The sequence below is a fragment of the Globicephala melas genome, chromosome 2, assembly GCF_963455315.2.
Source record: "Globicephala melas chromosome 2, mGloMel1.2, whole genome shotgun sequence".
Classification (NCBI taxonomy): Eukaryota; Metazoa; Chordata; class Mammalia; order Artiodactyla; family Delphinidae; genus Globicephala; species Globicephala melas.
Window position 1 is genome coordinate 16,257,975 of NC_083315.2, and position 18,906 is coordinate 16,276,880.

The 18,906-nt window shown below is 36.9% G+C and overlaps 1 protein-coding gene across 4 annotated transcripts in view; it reads left to right on the forward strand.

The window, feature by feature from the left end:
* CCDC7 (coiled-coil domain containing 7) overlaps positions 1-18,906 on the forward strand; it is a 328,048-nt gene that overhangs the window by 176,402 nt on the left and 132,740 nt on the right. For 3 of the 4 annotated variants that reach the window (XM_060293096.1, XM_060293098.2, XM_060293097.2), the window contains exons 27-29: positions 7,295-7,405; positions 11,778-11,909; positions 15,490-15,591. In XM_060293096.1, coding sequence (XP_060149079.1) covers positions 7,295-7,405; positions 11,778-11,909; positions 15,490-15,591 — 345 coding nt within the window. Of the gene's footprint in view, positions 1-7,294; positions 7,406-11,777; positions 11,910-12,895; positions 15,592-18,906 lie in introns of those variants that run through there. The other variant, XM_060293099.1, reaches the window with a different exon arrangement.

Below are 18,906 nucleotides of genomic sequence, written 5' to 3' on the forward strand. Positions count from 1 at the left end.
CAACGCCTGCAGTGCACTGGCTGTGCCTCAAATATAGTATGGGGTGTGAAGTTTTTCCCAATGACAGCTGCCAGATAAGGCCTCTGTAATTGTGCATGGTTGAGCCTGAAAGATCACACATAGAATTTTGGCCTGGAGTCAGACTCTCCCCAGTTTTTATATGTATACCTATACCTATATCTATACCTATTCTGATCATCTGTGTGGACAGTGATACTGAAGAGAGAGTTTGAGATGTAGTACACCAAACTTCTTCATCTTGGGTAGTAGCCTCTGTGACAGTCCCAAAGTCAGTTAGTGCCAGTGCCCAGGGCTGCACTACAGCATTGAGCCACGATCAGTTGAGTCTCTACGCGACTGAGGCCAGGTGCACAGGTCAAACAGGGCTACTGAGTGGAGAATTAGTCTCAGAAAACTGTGGCTCCATTAAGCTCAGCAATTAGGATAGCTATATCTTTTCTCTGCTAGTCCATTGATACCTTACTGGTAAACAGTAGAACTGCACAGTGTTAGGAGGGTAGGTTTATGGTCCCCACATGCCATAAAATGTCCCTAACTGCAGCAACTACCTTCAGGACTTTGGAGTGAATTCAAGCAGGGATACACTTAGACAGTACATCTGTACCAATATATATTCAATAGTGGGAGCCATTACAATGGTGGTCATAACAATTGTAATGCTCCAGTGGGGCCCACTTATAGTTGTATCTGGTAAAGGTTCTGATGATATTGGACTGAGACTCAAAACCAGAGAGCATTGTTTGTTTCTTCTTTGTATTAGATTCCTAGCACTGCTGTAACAAAGTACCACAAACTCATTGACTTAAAACACAGAAATTTATTGTCTCAGAGTTCTGGAGGCTAGAAGTCTGATATCAGGGTGTCAGCAGGGATTCTGAGGGATTGTTATTGATAATCTGTTCAATACTTCTGTTCTAGCTTTTGGTGGTTTGCTGGCAATATTTGGTGTTCTTTGGCTTCAACATTTTAAAGTTTTTTTTTTTACAGCAGTAGCCCACTTCCCAGTACCAGAAATCTATATGAGTTTGCTTGGACTGCTATAACAAAGGACCGCAAACTGAATGGCTTAAAAAAATATTGTCCTACAATCAGGATGGTAGAAGTGTGGGATTAGATATTGGTAGGGTTGTTTTCTTCTGAGGACTCGAGCAAAAAAACTTTTTTGCCTCTGTCCTACCTTCTGGTGGTTTTCTGGCAACATTTGACATTCCTTGGCTTGTAGATTCATCACCCTGATCTATGCCTTCATCTTCACAAGGTGCTCTCCCCATATGTTTGTCTGTCTCTGTGCTCAGATTTCCCATTTTTATAAGGACTAGAACCCACTCTAATAACCTCATGTTAACTTGATTACCTCTGTAAAGACCTTATTTCTAAATAAGGTCACATTCTAAGGTACCGTGGGATAAGAATTCCCTCTTGGTAGAGGGGAAGTGGGAACAATTTAACCTATAACCCCCTCATTGTAGTGTCAGAGATTGTGGAGGGCACAGTTAACTATGCACCAGTATCCAGGAGACCCAATAAATGCGGTTCTCCCCTAGCTCCCCATTGAACTCTTAACCTGATATAGGACCATTGTTCCCCACTAGAGACATAGAAACCTTGGCCCAGCCACTAGTCTTATTTATTTTTAAAAGCTGAAAAACTTGGTTAAAAGTTAATAGTGGATTTTAATTCCCCACCCCTACCCCCAGGTTCACTGGGAGGAGCAGAGGGAATAGCACTTGTATTAATCGTAAGGCCATGACCTTGCAGACTCTAGTGGAGCAGCCTAGTGGATCCCATGGCCCACTCACTCTATGACCATAAGTTCTTGGTGGGAAAGTCCATCAGTCTCCTCTTTGGGAAGCTTTTGTTGAGTAACCTGGATCCAGAGATCTCTTTGGGAAGGATCTAGCCCAAATGGTCTAAGAGGGGCAACAGGCTTACCATTTTTACATTGCTCTTTCTACTGGTTGGTCTTTGCCTTCTGGGCAGTAGCCACATTTTTTTAACTCAGTGATTTGTCAGTGAAGATCTGGACTGTTACAGAATGATCAATGTGGCCTTGTGAGGAGGTTTAATTGAGCTCAGTAACCAGAAGAAGTTAACGTGAACAAACCTGGAAATCTGAGTCTTGTTGACAGTCTCATCATCTATTGTTCTTACCCCACATTTGTACATCTAAGACACCACTAGGGTGGCTCACAAGGAAACTATATCCACTGGAAGTATAATTCAACCATGGAACCATGAGTTCCTTGCTGTTTAGTGGCAAGGAACTCATGGTGCATGGGGTCAAATCTCTCAGAGCCCAAATGATCTTGAGTGCTTGTCTCCTTTCATCCCAGTGCCATCTTCTTCTTTAGGCAAAGTAGCTGCTGTTTTGTACTCTGAAAGTGGGGGTCACATACCAGAGGTACCATTCTCTTAGTAAGTAAAACAAGATTACCTCCTCCATCTTGGAGGCAAACTACCCAAGTCTCTGAGAGCTTCAGATTGCTGGGGTGAAGTAATCCCAAAAGGCTCTTCATTATTTTACATTTTAGGCATAAGTCCCAACAAAAAGTCACTTTGTTTTAGGCTGTCTTTTGGTGCCAGGGACATGTTTACAGTTAACAGTAGTATTGGGATGCAATTCAGGGTCTCTGACAAATTTTGTTCCCATCACTAGAGGAAGGAATTTTGTTCCCATCAGTAGCTAGAGAATTGCTTCCCTAGCTTTCCTATGAGTGTCTCTTTTGGATCTGTAATTTGACTCATGGAGTTGAGTCAAGTTTGGGCAAGGGGGTGGAAACTAAAGGGAAGGACCGCTGTTCCCCCTTATACCTGAAAAGCTTATGTAAAAAGTCACTAGCACTCCCCAAAGAAACCCCAGGGTCCACTAGTCCTTTTTGAGACACATGAGCATGGCTGATGAAGCACCCATGGAACTCTCAGGCTCTTGCATGTGATCCATTAGTATCACTTGAGAGTGTCTGATGGACCTCTGTATCACCTCTCAAAAGTGCCCCATGGGATCTTCAGAGTTTTGCTTTCCTAGAAAGGCACTGTGCTTTACAGGCATACCTCATTTTATTGCATTTTGCAGATACTGCATTTTTTACAAATTGAAGGATTGTGGCAACCTTGCATCAAGCAAGTCTATCGGTGCCATTTTTCCAAAAGCATTTGCTCACCTCATGTCTCTGTGTCACATTTTGGTAATTCTTACAATATTCAAACTTTTTTCATTATTATTATATTTGTTATGGTGATCTGTGATCAGTGAGCTTTGATGTTATTATTGTAGTTGTTTTGGGACACCACAAACCACACGCATATAGATGGTAAACTTAATTGATAAATGTTATGTGTGTTCTGACTGCTCTACCGGCTCTCTTCCTCTCCTCTAGCCTCCCTGTTTCCTCAGACAGAACAATATTGAAATTAGGCCAATTAATAACCCTACAATGGCCTCTGTATGTTCAACTGAAGGGAGGAGTTGCGCGTTAGTTTAAATCAAAAGCTAGAAATGATTAAGCTAAGTGAGGAGGGCATGTCGAAAGCCGAGAAAGGCCAAAAGCTAGTCCTCTTGCTCCAAACTATAGCCAAGTTGTGAATGCAAAGGAAAAGTTCTTGAAGGAAACTAAAATTGCTACTCTAGTGAACACACAAATAATAGGAAAGCGAGACAGCCTATTGCTGATACGGATAAAATTTCAGTGGTCTGGACAGAAGATGTGAAACCAGCCACAACATTTGCTTAAGCGAAAGCCTAATCCAGAGCAAGGCCCTAACTCTCTTCAATTCTATGAAGGCCAAGAGAGGTGAGGAAGCTGCAGAAGAAAAGTTTGAAGCTAGCAGAAGTTGTCTCATGATGTTTAAGGAAAGAAGCCATCTCCATAACACAAAAGTGCAAGGGGAATCAGCAAGTGCTTACGTAGAAGCTGCAGCAAGTTACCCAGGAGACCTAGCTAAGATAATTAATGAAGGTGGCTACACTAAACATCAGATTTTCAATGTAGATGAAACAGCCCCCTATTGGAAGAAGATGCCATCTAGGACTTTCAGAGTTAGAGAGGAGAAGTCAATGCCTGGCTTCAAAACTTCAAAGTACAGGCTGACTCTTGTTAGGGACTAATGCAGCTGGTAACTTGAAGTTGAAGCCAATGCTCATTTATCATTCTGAAAATCCTAAGGCCCTTAAGAATTATGCTAAATCTACTCTGCCTGTGATCTGTAAATGGACAACAAAGTCCAGATAATAGCACATGTGTTTGCAAAATGGTTTACTACATATTTTAAGCCCACTGTTGAGACCTACTGCTCAGAAAATTTCAAAATATTACTGCTCACTGATAATGCACCTGGTCACCCAAGAACTCTTCTGGAGCTGTACAACAGGATTAATGTTTTCATGCCTGCTAACACAACATCCATTCTGCAGCCCATGGATGAAGGAGTAATTTCAATTTTCAAGTCTTATTATTTAAGAAATACATTTTGTAAAGCTATAGCTGCCATAGATAATGATTCCTCTGATGGATCTGGGCAAAGTAAATTGAAAACCTTCTGGAAAGGATTCACCACTCTAGATGCCATTAAGAACATTCATGATTCTTGGGAAGAGGTCAAAATGTCAACATTAAGGGAAGTTTGGAAGGAGTTGATTCCAGCCCTCATGGATGACTTTGAAGAATTCAAGACTTCAGTGGAGGAAGCAACTACAGATGTGGTGGAAATAGCAAGAAAACTAGAATTAGAAGTAGAGACTGAAGATGCAACTGAATTGCTAAAATCTCATGAGAAGATTTTAATGAATGAAGAGTTGCTTCTTATGGTTGAGCAAAGAAAGTGGTTTCTTGAGATGGAATCTACTCCTGGTGAAGATGATGTGAAGATTGCTGGAATGACAACAAGGGATTTAGAATATTATATGCACTTAGTTGATAAAGCAGCAGCAAGTTTTGAGAGGATTGACTCTCATTTTGAAAGAAGTTCTGCATGCTGTGAAACAGCATTGCATGCTACAGAGAAATCATTCATGAAAAGAAGAGTCAACCAATGAGCCAAACTTCACTGTGGTCTTATTTTAAGAAATCGCCACAGCCACCCCAGCCTTCAGCAACCACCACCCTGATCAGCCACCAGCCATCAACATCGAGGCAAGACCCTTCAGTGGCAAAAAGATTAGGACTAGCTGAAGGCTCAGATGATGGCTAGCATTTTGTAGCAATAAAGTATTTTTAAAATAAGATACGTACATTGATTTTTATAGACATAATGCTATTGCACAATTAATAGACTACTGTATCGTGTAAACATAGCTTTTATATGTGCACTGGGAAACCAAAAAATTCATATGACTCGCTTTACTGAAATATTCACTTTGTTGCGGGGGTCTGGAACTGAACCCGTGACATCTCCAAGGTGTGCCTGTACTATCCATCCTGCTCACTGCACCAATTTGTCAGAGAAAGCACTGCCAGTTGTTGAGTTGGTCAATTATAACAAGCCAAACTGAAAATAACAATTAAACCTTTATTCGATTACTGTGATAGCATAAGTATGAGTCTAAACAGGAAAGGTCCCAGCTTTATTATTCCATTTTTCCCCACTGAAGGCCCCAGGTAAGAGATGTTTTATCAGAAATGGTTGGGGGATTGTCTCATTGCCAAAGGAGCCCTAAACTAAAGGCTCTTGCCATTTTATGGACCCAGGAGCCCAGGAGGTGGGGAATGCAGGAAGGCCTAGGAATGGAAAAGTAGCGAAAACTGAGTCAGATAGGAGAAAATCGTCTTCAAGCCTCCCCAGTGAGGTTGTCAAAGCAGAGTCACCTGAACAGAACAGTGCATCATTTGAGCCCTTAACTGGGGCTGTGTAAGACTGTGGTTGGCCTGGAGGGGCCTGAACCCATGAATATACTGGCTGTGCAGTCGGTCTAGTGTGGGTAGGAAGCTTTCTCCCATGGTAACTGCCAGGTAAGATGACACATAGGATTTTCACTTGGATCCACACTCCTTAGTTTTGACACACATGTACATATATTCATACATACATGTGCACGTGCACACATATATGCATATGTTATGTGCACATATATTTTAGAAATCATGAGGACTCCCAGACACCTTCAGTTCTAGTCCCTCAGGTCTCCTTCTTGCCTTCCTCCGTTTCATATGTGTATGTCCTTTCTTCCAGGGTGTTAATCCTGACTCTTAAAACATCAGCAGAGTTATGTATTTGCTTAACTCTACAATGCTTCAACCCTTGTTACAGAATTACTTAGCACATACCACTAAAAAAAAAGCCTACTAGGAAGATTTAGTGATTTGCTTTCTGTCTGTACCCCATACTCTTGCCCAAGTCTGAGGGTATGTTTCAAACACTATTTATGACTAATTTGAATCATTTTTTTAACCCTTCAGTAGGTTCATTTCATTATGTTTTTTCGTTTCTTCTTCTTATCCTTGTTGATTTAGTTTTATTTTTGGAATGTATGGAACATTGACCTACTTCCAGAAGTAAATATTATACCAAAGGTATACTTAAGAGCGTCATTTCTTCCCCAGTCCTTCCCATGCATTCCCCAGTCCTTTCTCCCACCCTGTCTTCTGGCAGGTAACCAACTACATGATTTTTTTGCTTATCTTTTCTGTGCTTCATCTTGTAAAGTTAGTATCTATTTCTCATTTCTTCCGATTACTGCTTTCTGAGCCAAAAGTTAGTATACTAGATAACCTTTAAAAAATTTTTTCCACTTAACATTACCTCCTAGAAATTCCTCCATGTAGTTTATAAAAATCTTTTAAAAATTTTTACATAAATATGTAAAATAGTACATTATATACCATAGTTTATACTATACCATAATTTACACCTTGGTTTATATATATACACCATAATATACACCTTGGTTTATTCAACCAATATCCTATTCTTGAACATTTAGGTGGTTTAAAATATTTTGCAATTACAAATAATACTGTAATGAATAACCTTGTACATATGTATTTTTATTGTTTCATCTACTATTGTGTATTTATGTAATGTATACGTACCCCAAAAGTAGAGATTAGTATGAAATATATTTGATTCCTCAAGATATCTATGAAATAACGAGACAGTTTCAGTAGCACCCATTAAAACTTTTCTTATTTTCATGTAAGACCTAACATTATGGCAGTTCATTGATAACTTTAAAAATGAGAGAAAATGCTACTGTACACTTGTTATAAATTTGAAATCTAGAGATTTCACAATGGATCTGTTTTCCCATTTAGTGGACTAAATGGATCTCTTTATGTAGGTCATATTGGAGTACTGGGTGAAAATCTTACGCTTGTAAATCAAGATTCAGTGTCAAAACCCCAAATGCAAGTAGAGAAACAAATACCTTACAGAAAGGAGATGAGTCAAAGTAAGTATAATAATTATGGGTAACTCTAAATTATTTTAAACTCATCAGAAGATCTTTTTTCTTTGGTTCATGAATATGTATTTAAGTGTATATTTTATAGAAGTAAAAATAAATGACCTAAACTGTGAATACCCTAAGTTAACTGGAGAACAAAATCAAAAGTGTTAATACCTTCAGATTGGAATTTCTAGTCATAAGATTATTTAACAGCCATAGGACGTGCACTCAGTATCCACCAAGGACCAATAACTGTCCAATAGTATCTCAAAGTGTGTGTACCTTTTAGATGATTCTGGGAGATTACAGGTTCCGGGAAGTTATGCCCAGTGGGCACTTCTGACCAGTATCAGGGCCATTCTGCCATAGGTGCCAATTGACAAACCGAGAAGTTTTTGAGATCTGTAACTAAAACAGCAAATAGGAATCAGAGAGGCTTAGGGGAAGGGCAGCCTGGGAGGCTTGCTAGAGACTCCCCATACCCGCACCAGTGTATTCTGTTAATCCGGCCCCACACAGGGCGAGGTCTTCTTGGTAACCTCATAGATAGGTACCATCAAGTTCCCTGCGTGGAAAGTGCCAGTACCAGAAAAGTATGACCAATTGCTGGATCTCTTTTTTATTTGGGGGAGTTGAGAGGATCAAATATTGGCAGTCATCTCCTCTGGAATAGGATGTTGTCACCCTTTCCAGATCATGCCTAGGAATTTCACTTGGATGATAGATCCTGGTACCTTGTGTTAATGGCTCAGTCATGTTGCCTCATGTGAGTCTGCAGAGTGACCAGTCCTTATTGGGTAATGACCTTGTCTGGGACCACCAGGAAGACATCTTCGGTTTAGTGTTCCTTCCAGTAGCCAGACTTTTTCTAGGTCTTATTGTATCTGATGACAAATAGTAGGGGAATTTAGGTAGACTTGTGGAAGGACATTAGTCGTATATTGCACCCCATTCCACGTAAAATTAAACTGATCCTGGATTATCCACGTGGACAGTGATGTCATTTGTTGTACACCAAGTTTCTTTATCTTGGTGGGCAGTAGCCTCTGTGACAGTTTCAAAGTCAGGTACTGCCAGTGCTTAGAGTTTTGCTACAGTGTTGAGCTGCCGATAATCCCTTGAGACTCCATGCTCCTAGGGCCATGTGCACAGGTGAGATAGGGCTATTGAGTGGAGAATTAGTCTCATGAAGAACTTTGTTGTTCTTAAACTCAGCAATGAAGGCATTGCTTTTTTCTTTTTCACTCTAGGCAGTTGCTACTATTTTTGAGAAACAACAGCACTAGGGGCTGCTAGTCAGGGAGGTTTGTGGTCTTCCATGTACCGCACTAAAATGGTGTTAACTGGAGCAGTTTTCTTCGGGGCTTGTGGGCAAATGTGAGCAGGTGTTCACTTAGACAATACATCTCTATTGGTAATACATTCAGTAGTGAATGCCATAAAAAGGTTTTATTTGGAGTTTGGAGTTGGCCACAGAGACCCATCCACAGTGGGTCTAGGTAAGGGTCCAACTGGTAGTGGCCTCAGACCCAAAATCAGAGACATTATTTGTTTTCCCCTCATTCTGGTGATGGGGTTTGTGCGTCACAGTTGCCTCTGCGCTAGTATCCAAAAGGCCCAGAAATATAATTCTTCCCTACCTCCCCATTGAACTCTGACCCTGGGATACAACCTCTGGTCCCTACTGGGGATATTGGGACCCAGTCTTTGTTGTTGAAAGTTGAGAGTTCGCAGTACAAGTTAGAAGGGCTCACCTATTCATCTCCATATTCACAGGGAGAAGCTGAGGGGATAACACTTTCATTAATCATAGCACTTGTTAACATGCAGACCCTAATGGTGCTACCTTTTGTGGCCCTTATAGCCTAATATCTGGTCATCAACCTCCTCTTTGAATAACCAGACTCAGAGGGCTTCTCTAGAAGCATCATCCAGGGGAGAGCACATGGTTACCGTTTTCTATTGCTCTCTTTGTCAGTCAGTCTTTACTATTTGGGCAGAAGCTGTTTTCTCCGTGCCTGAAAATATGTCCGTTAGGTTCTGGATTTTGTTGCAGAACATTGTCACCTGACCTGATGAAGAAGTTTGATTTAGTTCGATAACCAGCAGGAGTAGCACAAATAAACCTAGAAATGTGAGCTGGTTAACAATCTTATCTACTGTTCTTACTCATTATTGTAGCATGATTAAAAGGGCTGCTCTAGACTCTGCATTGGTGGTCCAAACATGATTTTAGTGATAGGTTCAGGCGGAAAGCTGTCAGAGCATGAACAGTTCCCAGCTGAGGAAGGAGAGCGTCTTGGTATTTGCCTCTCATCTTCCCTCTTTCTTCCTCCTCCTTGAGCAAACTTTCTGCTGTCAGGGCAGACTTAAAAAGGGGTTTTAGAGTGACCACAACCCAAAGTATCATGGTCCCTCACGAAGTTTAAGATTACCTCCTTCATCATGCAAGTGAACAATCCAGGTCTCTAAGATCTCTTTATATCACTGGGCAAAGCAATCCCAAGGAGTTCTATATTTAATTAAATCATGAGTCTCAATAACTTACTATATTGTAGGCTGTCCATCGTTGTCTGGGACCTCATTAAAGCTGACAGCAGGGCTTCCCTGGTGGCGCAGTGGTTGAGAGTATGCCTGCAAATGCAGGGGACACAGGTTCGTGCCCCGGTCCGGGAAGATCCCACATGCCGTGGAGCGGCTGGGCCCATGAGCCATGGCCGCTGAGCCTGCGCATCCGGAGCCTGTGCTCTGCAACGGGAGAGGCCACAACAGTGAGAGGCCCACGTGTCGAAAAAAAAAAAAAAAAAGCTGACAGCAATGGTTGGGTGCAGCTTAGCTTGTACTTAGTACTATCATCAGAGGACAATAGCAGTAGCCAGGGAATTGCTTCCCTAGATTTCCCAGAGCCCCTCTGTTGGATCCCTAATTTGACCCACCAGGCATTTTGGCAGGGAGTCTGGGACTAAAGAGAAGGACCACTGTTACCCCTCTAACCCCAAAAGCTTGCATAAACAATCTGCTAGCCCTCTCCAGCAGTGCCCCAGGGCATTCTTGACATAGCACTTCCTGAGACTCATTGCTGTGGCTGGCAGAGTGCATTTTAGGACCCTCAGACTCCTGCAAATGACCAGCTGGTACTTCCCAAGAAGCCTTGTAGTCTTCTCAAGCATCTCCCCAAAATGCCCTGGGGGGTTTTCATGCTTTTTACTTTTCCAGAAAGGCATTGTGCTTAATTGGGCCACCCTGCTTGCCACCATTTGTCACTGAGAGAGAGCTACCAGTTGTGAAGGTGGTGTATAAAGACAACGAACCAAACTGAAAATAACAAGCCTTTATTCACTTACTGCAATAATATGCGTCTAAACATGAAAGGGCATGAGCTCCACCAGTGTTTCAACTAGTCTTTCATTTCCCCATGAAACGTCATCCAGCAAACATCTGACGTATTAGTACAGAGGGGAATATCTCACTCTGCGTACAGATGTTTATATACTATCTTATCTATTTAATTATCTACCATTGTAGCAGTACTTATACCAATACCATAGTTGTGGTATATATATCAGTTTATTCAATCAGTGTCCTGTGCTTGAACATGTAGATGGTTGTAAGTGTTTTGCAATTAATGAATGATCTTCTGCATAGGCATTTTCATTGCTTGGTCTATTATTATGTATTAAACTAAAGCATAAATAACCCATGAAACCTGAAGACCAATATGAAATGTATTTGTTGCTTAGGAATATTTATGAAATAATGAGACAGCTTCAGCATCATCCAGTTTTATGACAGATCTAGCATTATAATTATTGACTTATGACTTTATAAAAATGAGACAAAATGCTACTGTACACTTGTTATAAATTTGAAATCTAGAGATTGCACATTTAGTGGACTAAATGCACCTCTTTATATGGGTTATTATGGAGTACCAGATAAAAATCCTGTGCTTGTGAAACAAGTTTCAGTTTCAAAACCCCAATTGCAAGTAAAGAAACAAATAACTTCCAGAGAGGAGAGACGCAATAGTAAGTATAATAAAAGGAAACTTTAAATCATTTTAAATTAAACTCATCAGAAGATTTTTTTTCCTTTGGTTCATGAATATGTATTTGAGCATATATTTCATAGAAGTAAAACTAAATGACCTAAAGTGTGAATACCCTAAGATAATTAGAGAACGAAAGCAAAAGTAATGATACCTTTTGGTTGGTATTTGTGCAGTCAATAATTACTAAGTAACAAGACTGACTACTTCCACACACAGTCATGAAAACTATTCACATGATTTTTCTCAATTCACCTTTATGGAAAGAAAATTTGATTATTTGGCATATCCAGAAGTTCCATTATACATGTATCATTTTCTACTTAGCATTTCCTCTTCAAAACGAGAAAAACGATACGATAACACTTGAAAATCTACCTCCTGAGAAGAAAGGTTTTTTTTCAAGAAACCAATCTCAAACTAAGAACCTTAGAACTATCAGACAGGAGAATCTTGATAGTAAGTAATTAAACATAAATCTTATAAATTGTTTTTAATTAAATTCAGAACACTTTTTTGTTCATGAATATATCTTCAACCATTTGCTTCTTTAGTAATTATTCCCATCATACTTTAGATCTTTATTGATGATTTATCTGTTTCTTTTATAATCACTGAATTAGATATGTTAAATCTTACACTTTGTGGATTTTTCTATTTAGTCATGGCAAGCTTTGGTTTATATCTTATGATACTCTATTATTTATGTGCATATAAATTTTAAATTGATAACATTCTTGGGGGACAGAACATTTTGTCCTAATGAAGAGACCCACTTCATCATTTTTATAGTTTTTATTTGTTTATTTTCCTTTAAAACTACCTTATCTGCTATCAGGGTAGCTCCGTAAATTTTCTTCTGGTTGGTATTTGTGTGATACATTTTTTTTTATCGTGTTACTTTAATTTTCCTGTGTCTTTATGATTTTGCTCTATCTTTTGTAAGAAACTTATAATTGTCTATATTTTAGAATTCAGCCTGATCTTTTAATTACCTCTCATAATCATATATAAACCAATTATTGATATTTTTAAGTGTAATTCCACCATTTTGTATTCCACCATTTTTTGTATCTGATGTTTCTTTCACTCTTTCACTCTATTTTTTATCATTATATATATTTTTCATTAGCCATATTTAATACCAAAAATTTAAACTTTATTCAAAAATATGAATACTGTAAAACAAAATAATAATTTAAAACCTAAGTATAATAATGTTTATAATAACAATATTTCTAAATTAAATACATTTAATGCTTCTGTATATCTAAAAAGTAACGACTGCTTATATATACATGTGTGAAAAGTGTTGTGTTCACATGATGTTTACACTTCAAATAGTGATTTGTATATATCATTAAAAGATGAGAAAAGATATTGTTGGGTAACTAACATATATTGTAAATATAGAGGTTCCACCACAGATCTGGTTCTCTATTTAGTGCTTTTATGAGCCTTTCTTCCTGAAGCTCAGAAAATGGAAGAGGTACCAGATGAAAGTCTTTTGCCTGACATTTGGAACTGCTAGAAAGAAAAGACTCAACTTGTAAATACTGAATTATGAGTATTATAAAATTATTTTACATTTTAATTGTTTTAAGCAGAATTATATTCATGAATGTGTGAGCTTACAGACATCTAAGTCAAATTTTTACTGTGTTATTTAAATTCCTATTTCTTGATTTTCTTGCATTTTGTTTCTCTGTCGATTATGGAGTGAATGTATTCTCCCACTATGATTGTGGATTTATCTATTTCTTCTTGTAGTATTGTCCTTTTTCCTTATACTGTCTATGTTGTTAGGTGCATACAAAAAAAAATATTTGATAGTCCTTATGGACTCAACATTTTCTTTTTATAAAAGGTACCATCTTAGCCTGTCTCCAGTAAGGTCGTTTGACTAAAATCCTATTTTGTATGACATTGACATAACTCCTGCAGATTTATTTTGGTTAGTATTTTCAGGCATATCTTTTTTCACTTCCTTACTTTACAATTTTCTATGTTCTTATAATTCAGTGACCTCTCATAAATAAATTATAGTTAAATTGCTTATAAATCCAGTGTGACTGTCTTTGTCTCTCACTACAACATGTAATCCACTTATAATTACTGTACTTACTAATATATTTAGATTTAAATATTTCCTTTTTTGGGTGCTTTCTATTTCTCCTACCTGATCCAGGTTTCTTTCTATTTTCTTTCCTTATTTTTGAATTATTACTTTCTAATTAGTTTAACTTTTAAATCAATCATATACGTTGTTAAAAATGTTTTAATATTTTAAAAATATTAATACCCTTAGTACAGTAAAATCTAATTACAACTTTCTTTTTTTTTAAATAAATTTATTTGTTTTATTTATTTATTTTTGGCTGTGTTGGGTCTTTGTTGCTGCACACAGGCTTTCTCCAGTTGCGGTGAGCAGGGGCTACTCTTTGTTGCGGTGCACAGGCGTCTCATTGCGGTGGCTTCTCTTGTTGTGGAGCACGGGCTCTAGGTGCGCAGGCTTCAGTAGTTGTGGCACGTGGGCTCAGTAGTTGTGGCTCGCAGGCTCTAGAGCACAGGCTCAGTAGTTGTGGTGCACGGACTTAGCTGCTCTGCAGCATGTGGGATCTTCCCAGACCAGGAGTCGAACTCATGACCCCTGCATTGGCAGGCGGATTCTTAACCACTGCACCACCAGGGAAGTCCCTAATTACAACTTTCTAGGTGTATGTATTCAGTAACAAGAGTCTTCCACATACTTTGAGGAGAGCACTCTGATGATTTTTATGCTTAATTTCATAGTCCATTTTGAAAATGCACCAGAAGATTGGAGGTGGGGTGGGCAAGGGGAGGACAGTTTGATCATTTGTTTAAATTGTGTGTATTTGCTTAAGTTGTTGTAAAGCTGAATGGAAACTAAGTTGTTCTTGGTATACATTAATAATCCAGAGCTTTTACAATCCAGCTGTTTTACTTTTTATTGGATTAAGAGCCTCTATACTTGTAGCTGAGAAAATGGATATCAGATGAAATCTTTCATGTAAAGAAAAAGTTTAAACCTTATAAAACTCATCTCAAATTAAGACACTTGGAACTGCCAGAAAAGTGAGGATTTGTAGTAAGAATATCATATAATGATTTTTAATTAAATTTCTCTGGTTGTTTAATATTTATTCAATTGACCATAGAAATACATGCTATATAGTGTATCATATATACATATAGGTACACATATACATAGCATATACAACGTGTTTGTGTATGTATTCTCCATTAGGTGAAGTTAATTATGTTTCTAAAGCTTTATTATAAATAAAAATATACAGACACATAATCTGTATTACATATAGATTATATATTACATACAGATATATATATAATAAATATACACATTTTAAATTGTTATCTATTCTTAGTGAACTGAAATTTCTGTCTTTATGATGGACATTTTGTAGTAATTTTTTGTGCCTTTAGTCTGTTTTGTCTGATGTTGGCGTGGTATCTTTCTTTATGTAACTACTTGCATAGAATAATTTTTTCGTCACTTTATTTTTAACCTTTTTCTATTATTATGACTTAGCTGTATATAATTGGTTATTTTTTAATCCAATGTAACACTCTTTGTGCTTTAAATGGAGCATTGAATACATTTGTATTTACTGGAAGCATGGATATTTTGGAGGTAAGTATACCATTGCCTGTATTTTCTGTCTTTCTTACCTGATCTGCTTTTGAATCTTCTAAATTTATTTTGAATGTATTATTTATCATTTCTTTTTTTTCTCACTCATGTATCTGTTATGAAAATATTGCACTTAATCCTAAAATGTGAATACCTTATAAAACTATTCTTTTTGAACAGTACTCCCATTGTCTCTACACTTCTCATACTCACTCTGTAATTCACTGTCAATAATGTGGTATTTGACTTTATTGTTTCAAACCATGAGAAGAAATATTCCTGGATAATTGACATGTGTTTGAATTACAGAGGATTTTCAATAAATCCAGTTCTCTATTTAATGGATTAAAAGCATCTTTCTCGTAGCTCAGAAAGCAGAAGACGTATTACCCGAGGATGAAGTTGAATTGTCAAAAAGCCAATCTCAAACTAAGAAACTTAGAGCTGTCACAATGAAAGCACTAAATAGTAAGTATGATAAATTTCAATATTATTGATTTATTTTTAATTAAAGTAAGTGAAAAAAAACCCTCTCTCTTAGGTTTATGAATGTTTACTCATATCTTTTGTATAAATCTATTAGATCAAATATATTTACTGTGTTAGTCAATTCTTTTTCAATTCCATTGAAGTTTCGTTTATTCTGTGTTACTAAGAGATGTATGTTAAATTTTCCCACTGTGATTACGGACTTCTTTGTGTTTACGGGTAGTTTAGCCAGATTGGTTTATATATTTGGAAATGATGTTATTAAATGTGTACAAATTTATACTTGTTATATCTTCCTGGTAAACATGAGCTATAAAAGTACACTGTTTATCTCTGTAAAAGTACACTGTTTATCTCTAAAAATACATTTTTTTTGCCTAATGTTTATTTTGTTTGATAATAATATAGCCATGTTTGCTTTCTTATGATAAGTATTTACACAGTCTTCTGTAAACAATTCAGACAGAAGTTTGTGGTGTTTTGCATGGTCTCAGTAATTTTTTCATAATGATCCTAAACCACAACAGAAGCCCAACAGTTTCTTTATTAATTAGTTGTGTACAAACAACTTAGTACCTGTTGGTTACTGCATAACTTTTGTGGGAACATAAATTTTCAACACTGTTAGATAAGTACCTAAGAGCACAATTGCTGGATCATATGGTAAAACTATAATTTAACTTTGTAAGAAACTGCCAAACCGTCCTCAAAGTGGCTGTAGTGTTTCGCATTCCTACCAGCTACGAATCAGGTTTCCCATTGCTCCACATTCCTGACATCATTTGTTGTTTTCAGTGTTTGAATTTTAGCTATAGGTATGTAGTGATATCTCACTGTTGTTTTAATTTACAATTGCTTAATGATGAATATGCTGAACATCTTTTCATATGCTTATTTGCCATCTAAATGACTTCTTTGGTAGGTTATTTGTTCACATCTTTGCCCACGTTGTAATTGTGTTATTTGTTTTCTAATTGTCAAGGTTTAAGAGTTCTTTGCATGTTTTGGATAACAGATCTTAAATATCTGTTCTGTAAATATTTTCTCCCAGCCTGTGGCTTGTATTATCACTCTCTTAAGTGTCTTTCACAGAGCAGAAGTTGTGTGTGTATTTTTCTTAATGAAACCCAGCTTATCAATTTTTTTTTTGGATTGTGCTTCTGGTGTTCTGTCTGAAAAATCAACACCAAACGTAAGATCACCTAGATGTTCATCTGTGTTACCATCTAGGAGAATTATAGGTTTGCATTTTACATTTAGGTCTATGAGCCATTCTGTGTTAATTCTTGGTAAGGTGTCAGGTCTAGATTCACTTTTTTTTTACATTTGGCTGTCCAGTTGTATAAGTACTATTTGTTGAAAAGACTGTCGTTTCTCCATTGAATAGCTTTTGCTTTTTTGACAGAGATCATTGACTGTATTTTTATAGGTCTATATCTCTTTGTTCTGTTACAATTGACTTACTTATCTATTCTTTCACCAATTGTCTTGATTTCTGTAGGAAGCCTTGAAGTTGGGTAGCATCAGTTCTCTGACCTTGTTTTTCTTCAATATTGTATTGGCTAATGTAGGTATTTTGCTTTTCTATATAAACTTTAGAACCAGTTTGTCAATATCCACAAAATAGCTTATTGGAATTTTGCTTGGGATTGCATTGAATCAAGTTGGGAAAAGCTAACAGCTTAACAATATTGAGCCTTCCTATCCATGAACATGGAAAATCTCTACATTAAATCTTTGATGACGCTTGTGTCTGAAGAGTTATACTTAAGTATTTCATTTTTGGTGCTAATATAAATGGTATTGTGTTCAATTTCAAATTTCACTTGTTCACTGCTGACATACAGGAAATCAATTGACTTGTGTATATTAACCTGTATCTGGAAACCTTGCTATAGCCAGCTTATAATTCCAGGAGTTTTGTTGCTGTTGTTGTTCAACAAGAATAGTTTTGTTTATTTTTCTCAATTTACATACTTTTTCTTTCTTTTTCTTGACTTATTACATTACCTGTGAGTTCCAGTATGATGTTGGATAGGAGTGGTGAAAAGAAACATCCTTGATGTATTCCTAATCTGAGGATGACAGCATTTAGTTTCTTACCATTAAGTGTGATGTTATCTGTTGGTTTCTTTGTAGATGTCCTTTTATCAAATTGAGGAAGTTCACACTATTCTTGGTTTGCTGACAGTTGTATCATGAATGGATTTTGGATTTTTTTGAATAATTTTTCTGCATTTCTGATTGATCAAATGATTTTTTTCTTTAGTCTGTTGAGTTACGTTAATTGATTTCCAAATATTGAGTCAGAATTGCATACCTGGAATAAATCCTCCTTGGTCATCATATATAACTATTTTTATACATTGTTTCACTCAATTTGTTAATATTTTGTGGAGGATTTTTGCATCTTATTTGTGAGAGATATTTCTTTGCCTAGTTTTGGCATTAGATTAATATAGTTTAAATCTATTGTGATCTGAGAGTATACTTCATACGATTTCTATTCTTTTAAATTTGTTAAGGTATGGATTTTCAGCCTGTTGTATCTGTCTGTTACTGATAAGATGGTATTGCAAGCTGCAAGTATAAAAGTAGATTTGTCTGTTTCTCCTTGCAGTTCTGTTTTTGCCTCATGTGTTGATATTTTGTTGCTCTGTTGTTAGGTGCATACTCATTAAAGACTGTTATGTTTTCTTAGCTATTGACCCCTTTATTATTATGTAGTGCTCTCTTTACCCCTGGTAATTTCCTTGCTCTGAAGTCTGCTTTGTCTCAGATTAATATAGCTTCTCTGGCTTTACTTTGATTAGTATTAGCATGATACACTTTTCTCCATCCCTTTATTTTCAGTCTACTTTATCTTTATATTTAAAATGAGTTTCTTGTTGACAGCTTATAGTTGGGTCAGTTTATTTAATCACTCTGACAGTCTCTGTCTTTTAATTAATAGACCATTCACATTTAAAGTGATTATTGGTATTTCATTTAATATTAATCATATTTGTAACTATTTTCTCTTCAGTGCCCTAGTACTTTATTTTTCACCTTCCACTCTTTTCCTACCTTCTCTGGCTTTAACTACATGTTTAATATGATTCCATATTCTTTTCTTTCTTAGCATATCAATTATATTTCTTTAAAAAAATTTTTAGTGATTGTCTTAAAATTTGCAGTATACATTTACCACTAATCTAAGCATACTTTCAAATAACACTATGCCACTTCATGGGTAGTGCAGGTATCTGATAACAGTGTAATCCCAATTCCTTCCTCCTGTCACTTATGGAATTG